This window comes from Orycteropus afer, unplaced genomic scaffold (assembly GCF_000298275.1).
Source record: "Orycteropus afer afer isolate SDZICR_OR568_19922 unplaced genomic scaffold, OryAfe1.0 scaffold00155, whole genome shotgun sequence".
Classification (NCBI taxonomy): Eukaryota; Metazoa; Chordata; class Mammalia; order Tubulidentata; family Orycteropodidae; genus Orycteropus; species Orycteropus afer.
In genome coordinates, this window is record NW_006921742.1 from 6,328,057 (window position 1) to 6,334,807 (window position 6,751).

General features: G+C 37.9%; 1 protein-coding gene across 1 annotated transcript in view; it reads right to left on the bottom strand.

The window, feature by feature from the left end:
- PEX7 (peroxisomal biogenesis factor 7) overlaps positions 1–6,751 on the bottom strand; it is a 152,569-nt gene that overhangs the window by 98,946 nt on the left and 46,872 nt on the right. The window contains exon 7 of the mRNA XM_007946313.2: positions 6,450–6,558. Within this exon, the coding sequence (XP_007944504.2) occupies positions 6,450–6,558 (109 nt within the window). The remainder of the gene's footprint in view (positions 1–6,449; positions 6,559–6,751) is intronic.

Here is a 6,751-nt window from a genome sequence, read left to right on the forward strand (position 1 = left end):
AGTGGCTAAGACACTTGCCTGCTAACCAGACGGCTGGCGGTTCAAACCCACCAGCCACTCCTCGGAAGGAAGGCTGGGCAATCCTACTTCCGTAGTGATACTGCCTCGAAAACCCAAGGAGGGGTCGCTATGAGTCGGGTTTGACTCGACGGCACATAACAACAACAACAACAACAACAACTCAAATTCTATATATGTAGATTAAAGGATTAATTCATTCAAATTAAGTGTACTAATGTCACTATCATTAACCTAATACATACCTAGCTTTATGATTAGCTGTGCTATAGCAGATAAAAAGATCAAGGAAGAAATTCAGGTTTGGAAAAGGAAATGTGGCAAGGAAAAATGTATTATTGGTCCTATCCTGACAGACTTGGTATTTTGGAAAAGATTTAATTCAAATTATGGAGAAAAAAATCAATGACTTGGACAACTTGGAAGATTTTAAAATAGTAGTACAGTAAACCTGCAAAAGCAGAATCTGTGTAAGGTGGAAACCTGTCAGAGAAGGAAAACTTAAGTATGTTACACTAACAGCACAGAAAAGTGGTAAGGCTGTACCCTGTCAAAGGCAGAAAAACAAGGCAATCCTGTTGAGTTCCAACTGTCACAGGTTTCACTGTAATCATTCTGTAAGTTGCTAGAGAGTACTGCTCCTCATTCTTGAAAACAATACTGTTAAATCTAATCAGAGAACAAACCATTTCTTGAATTAATTGTACCTCTATATACAGAAATTACTATTATTCACTATTAGGATCTCAAAAATTGATTCATCTAAATAGATCAATCAGTACACAATTAGACTGAAGGTTTCCATTTCTGTATGTCTTTAACTTAATGATACATCTAGAATTCAAGGACATTTGGTAATTTTTAACTTTTAGAATAAAAAAAACAAAGAAGATAATGGAAAGGATATTTGTGACATTATCTGTGAAAAGCCATTCAAGATAATCCAAAACTGAGTGACTGATACAGTTTATTAGCAAGAATGGAATAACTATCCCACCTATTGCCTATCTTTAAGGAACTTTGATGGCAGTGGTTAAACTATTTAGCTGCTAACCAAAAGGTTGGTGGTTCAAATCCACCTGCTTCTCCAAAGGAGAAAGATGTGGCAGTCTGCTTCTGTAAAGATCTACAGCCTTGGAAACTCTGTGGGGCAGTTCTACTCCATCCTACAGATTCACTCTGAGTTGAAATCAACTCAATGACAATGGCTGTGGGTATTGTCTATATTTAGATGCTGATTACATGAATGAATACTAGAAGCAGTCACCTTAAATGCTCTTTGATGAGAAATTTTGAACAATTAAGAACAAAGAGATGACTCAAATTAACCTTTAAATTAATTTAATGTAATCCAATTAAAATCCCAAAAGGATATTTTTTAACTCTTCAAAATTATTTTAAATTCATCTGGAAAACTAAATAAGGAAGAATTGCCAAAAAATGTATGAAACAAGAGGAGTCACGGAAGGCTTGTTGCTACCAGAAATTGAAATGTATTCTATAATAAGTTTAATCAGTGTAATATGTATACAGGGAAATAAACAAATGGGCCAAAGCAGAAATGCTAGAAAACAGACCCAAGTATAATATGATAAAGATGATATTTCCCATGATCAAATTATTAGATTAAAAACCATAAAGTCTTTATATTATGCCTGGTGTAGTTGAAACCTTCAAAAATGTTAGTTGTTATCATTATTATTTCAAATGAATGAGAAAAAGAATAGCTTATCTAACAAACATCTGATAAACCATTTTGAATAAAAAGTTTCATTTCTACTTCATTTCTTATTCTAAGATAAATTCCTGATGAATTCAATATTAAGTTTAAAACACAGGACTATGGCAGTACTTGAAGGAAATTTCAGAGAATGTCTGTAGAGTCCTGGAATGGCAAATAATTTTCAAACACAAAAGACTGTATTACTCTTCTCTAACTTTCTACTGGCTCCTTAGTATCATCTTTTAAAACAGTCAGTCGTCCACAGTTAAAAAGGAAAACTACAAAACAGTCAGTGGGCTGGATTGGCCCAACGGTGCAGTTGCCAACTTGCGCTCTATTACGAGATTCCTTCTTCTTTCTTGAAAACTCTTATTTATTGCAATGACCTTAGTTACATTTGTGAGTCAATGGCACAGTTTTTATTCTCAAGGCCAGACTTCTCAGCCGCAAACTTAACCTGCTCACTTGACATCCTCACATGTGTGTTCTAAAACAAAATTCACGACCTGCTCTTTCAAAGTATCTGTTATAGCATCACCATCCATGAATTTGTCCTTGGTAGGAACCTAGGAATTACCCTTTACTTTTCTCTCTCTCATTTCTTCCACAACCTACAAGAGCTCATAAATCAATAAGGAAAAACAACATCAACACCACATATCTCTCAGTAGAAAAACAGGCCAAAGACATGAATCTGCAACTCACAAAAGAAAAGCAGTGGCCAAGCAACATACACCATTTTCAACTTCCATAACAATCAAATATGCAAATCAAAAGAACAAATAGATATCATTTTTCATTCACCAGATTGCCAAACTGAAGAGGTGCATCTGTTTACCTTTCAGGGTCCAAGTCTCTAAACTGCTACCTGAACTTAGTTCTGATTCACAATCAGAATTAACTGATGTCATCTAGACCCTGAGAGTTGTTATTGTTTAATCCATGAAGTATAATACATTAGACAGTTGCAAAATCATTTTAGAACTTTAAATTTAAACTTAGAAGGATATACAACCATTGCTGCTTAGAGATATACACCTATGAAAATAATTAGTGTCATATCCACTAGACAGCACATGACAACAGGTTATATTTATTTATGTGTACATTCAAAAAATGTGCTAACCGAGCAATGGAATACCCAGAGCAGATTGTTTCTGGCTTCCCGCTACATGCCTAACAGCAGGCAGCACAAAAGTGGAAAGGGAGACGAGCTAGAAGCACAACTCTGCTCTGCCTATGCCAACTGAATCGTTCACCTTAGTTTATTTCTACAGTTTTAAAAGCTTTAATGACAATACATTGAACAAAAGTATCTACAAGAAAAATGGAAGAATGTATGTTAAAGTGTCAGGGCTTTTAGGAAGGAACTGTGTTATGGACTGAATTGTGTCCCCCAAAATATGTGTTGTGAATCATAACCACTATACCTGTGGTTATAATCCCATTTGGGAAAGGGTTTTCTTTGTTATGTTAAGAGGCCATATTAGTGTAGGGAGTGTTTTAAACCAACCACCTTTGAGGTACAAGATAGATTAGGTCCAGAGAAGCAAGCAGACACGGGAGCACAGGGTTGGGGGGAGACAGGAGGGAGATGGGGAGATGGGATGGATGCCACCTCGGGGGATCTTCAAGGAACCAGGAAACAGAAGCCAAGAAGACAATGACCTCTCCCCAGAGCTAACACAGTGAGTGAGCCGTCCCCAGAGACAGGCGCCTGCATCTGACTTCTAGCCTCCTGAATGGTGAGAAAATAAACTCCTGTTTGTAAAAGCCACCCACTTGTAGAATTTCTGTCATGGTAGCACTAGATAACTAAGACAAGCCAGCATTCAGAAAATTTTTTTTAGCCATGTGTTTATGGCTGGTATATCAAGCCAAAGAGATGTGTTGATTCTACTTCCTATTTTTAAGTTTGTTTAATTTCATAAAGTTAAATATATAATTCAACAAAATGTTCTCTTCCAGCAATTTCATTCAAAACCACAGTCTTAGAATCACCCTCTTTCTGCATGATGGTATGATTCAGTCAGCTCAGCTGTAACGTTAGACCAAAGCTCTGAAAAAACCTCCACAATCAAAAACGATTTTTTAAAAAACAGTGCTTTCAAAGGAGAAAAAAGAATTGGAGGACTGGATATTTTCTGACTCACAATTACAAAGTTGTTTTTCCTCCAGGATTGGAACTACAAAAGCATATAATTATAAAACCTAACATCACTAAGCAAATACAACTTTTGAGGATTTTTTTTTCCTAAAGAATATTCTCCATAAATATTTTGAATTTTCTGTACTGTATTTTTCTGGCAGAGTAAAGCAAATGTTAACAGTGGTTATCTCAGCAGCAAGTAGGCTGGGAAGACTTTTACTATTTGGCATGTTTCTGTGCTTTTTGAATTTTCAAACTCTGGACGTGGTCAGAATAGGGATTATCTGGCATACTGTTGTTGTTTTTTCTTCACACATTTATGTACTTTCTAAAAGTTATAAAAGAAGCAAAAAACAGTGATGCTATTACCTTGTCAATCACCATGAATCTTATGATTAATTAGCATGTGTTACCCAATCTTATAACTGCTATAATCTTAGCAACCTCTGTTCTACTAAACAAAGAGAGGATAAAACTACTTACACAAAGCAGCTCGGTAGCCAATAAGAAGATCTAGACTGGGTCCCAATTTTGTAGGACTTAGGGTGGCATAGTGCCTAAGGCATCTGACTGCTAACCAGAAGGCTGGCAGTTCAAACCACCAGCCACTTCTTGGAAGGAAGATCAGGCAATCTACTTCCATAGTGATACCACCTCAGAAACCCAAGGAGGGGTCGTTATGAATTGGATCTGACTCGATGGCAATGAGTTTTTTTTTTTAATAATCAGTTGTGAGCTGCCTAATACAAATCGTATTTGTTAATTAATATGTAATTGTTTTCTATCTAATTCACACTATGAAAAGTCATGGTATGGCAAATATTACAATATTCATCATTAGGACCTGACATTCCATATTCTTAATCATATGAATGATAATTCCAAATGTCGACAAAGCCTCTGTTACTAAACTTTTCCATGAAACATCAGGAAAATGGAAGCGAGTCAGGCTAGACTGATGGAAAGAAAGGCAGACTGACAGGTGAGGAAGGACAGATCTTCAGGGAAGTCAGAAGGGAAATATCAAGGAGAGGTGCTCCAGTGCAGTTCAGAACAAGTGAAGGTTGGATATCTATTTACATTACCAGTTGGTAGGTGGATTATGGTGCTTTAAATGGGGTGCCGCAGAGAGAATAAACGGTTTCTCTACAACTTACATGCCATTTCGGCTGTTCAGATCTTACATGGTTTATCAATAGGCCAACAAACCAAATTTGGAAATCTTTATGCAAACAGTGAAAACTGTGAGAACCAGAACTCCACTGGACTGCCTCATTTTTTGGGGTCTCTCAAGTTTTCTGCCTTTTACAGAGTCCAGTCCTACCACTTTTTTATCATTAATTTGAGTAGCAAATATTTGAGTTTTCCTTCTCTCCTAGGTTTATGGATAGTTCTGGTGGGGTAGTACCTAAAGCATTTGACTGCTAACCAGAAGGCTGGAAGTTCAAACCCACTAGCCACTCCTTGGAAGAAAGATGGGGCAATCTACTTCCGTAGTGATGCTGCCTCGGAAACCCAAGGAGGGGTCACTATGAGTCAGATCCGACTCGCAGCAGTGAGTTTGGTTTTGGTTACTGATAGGTTTATGCCTTACAGATCCCTGTTTTTGCAAGTTTTACTGGAGTACAAAGTGCAACAGAAACACATAAAAATAGTATCTGCTTTACCTTAGAATTTCTTTACCTTAGAATCAAAAGCAAATTGTCAAGTGAAAGATCATACCAAAAAATCATTGCTATGGCTTTGTTGTTGTTGTTTGCCCTCGAGTCAGCCCCAACTCATAGCGACCCCTCCTTGGGTTTCCGAGGCAGTATCACTACGGAAGTAGGATTGCCCAACCTTCCTTCCTTCTGGTGAGCAGTCAAGTGCCTTAGACACTATGCTATCAGAGCTCCTTGGTATGGCTTTAGAGGCAATGAATTAAAGAGCATATCCCTGAAAAAGAGAGTGACCATCAAGGGAAGGAAGTTAACTGCGAGCCGGACATTTATGTTGTTATTGTGTAACGTCATAGCGACCCCTTCTTGGGTTTCCGAGGCAGTATCACTACGGAAGTAGATTGCCCCATCTTCCTTCCAAGGAGTGGCTGGTGGGTTTGAACTGCCAGCCTTCTGGTTAGCAGTCAAGTGCCTTAGGCACTATGCTACCAGAGCTTCTTTATGTGTGAACAGTTATTTAATATTCACAACCACCTCAGGAGTTACCATTATTAACCCCATCTTGCTGATGAGGAAACGCAGCCTCATACTTGCTCACAACTAGTAAGCAGACGAGATGGTATTCGGTTTCAAAGTCAGTCTAATGCCTAAGCCCTCACTTGCTTTTTGCACCTGCTGCTTACCTCACCATATCAAACATGTTAAGTCGAAGTGTTGGAATCACTGAAAACTAATCCAGGCCTCAGTTAATTCTCGTCAAGAGGTTGATAAAGAATGAAACAGAATAAAGAGCACAAAAGAATAACGTAATACTGCTCCTCTCCAACTCGAAACCACATAGCACCACCTACTGAGGTACACAGTTCACTACAAGTAAGACTGTGGTTAAAGAGCAATTTACCTGAGGCAGAAGCAAAGCAACCAGGAATGTGGGGAGACCAAATCGTGCTGTAAATGACGTTTTCATGGCCTCTAAAAGTGCACAGTGACTTTCCAACAGTTGGATCCCACTAAAAAAAATAAATAAATTACTAATGGAGGGAAATTCAAATATATGCTTTAATATACACTATATAAAGAGCTCTGGTGGCATAGTGATAAGGCACTTGACTGTTAACTGGAAGGTCAGCGGTTCAAACCCACCAACCATTCTGCAGAAGGAAGACGGGGTGATCGATCTACTTCAGTAAAAATTTACAGCCT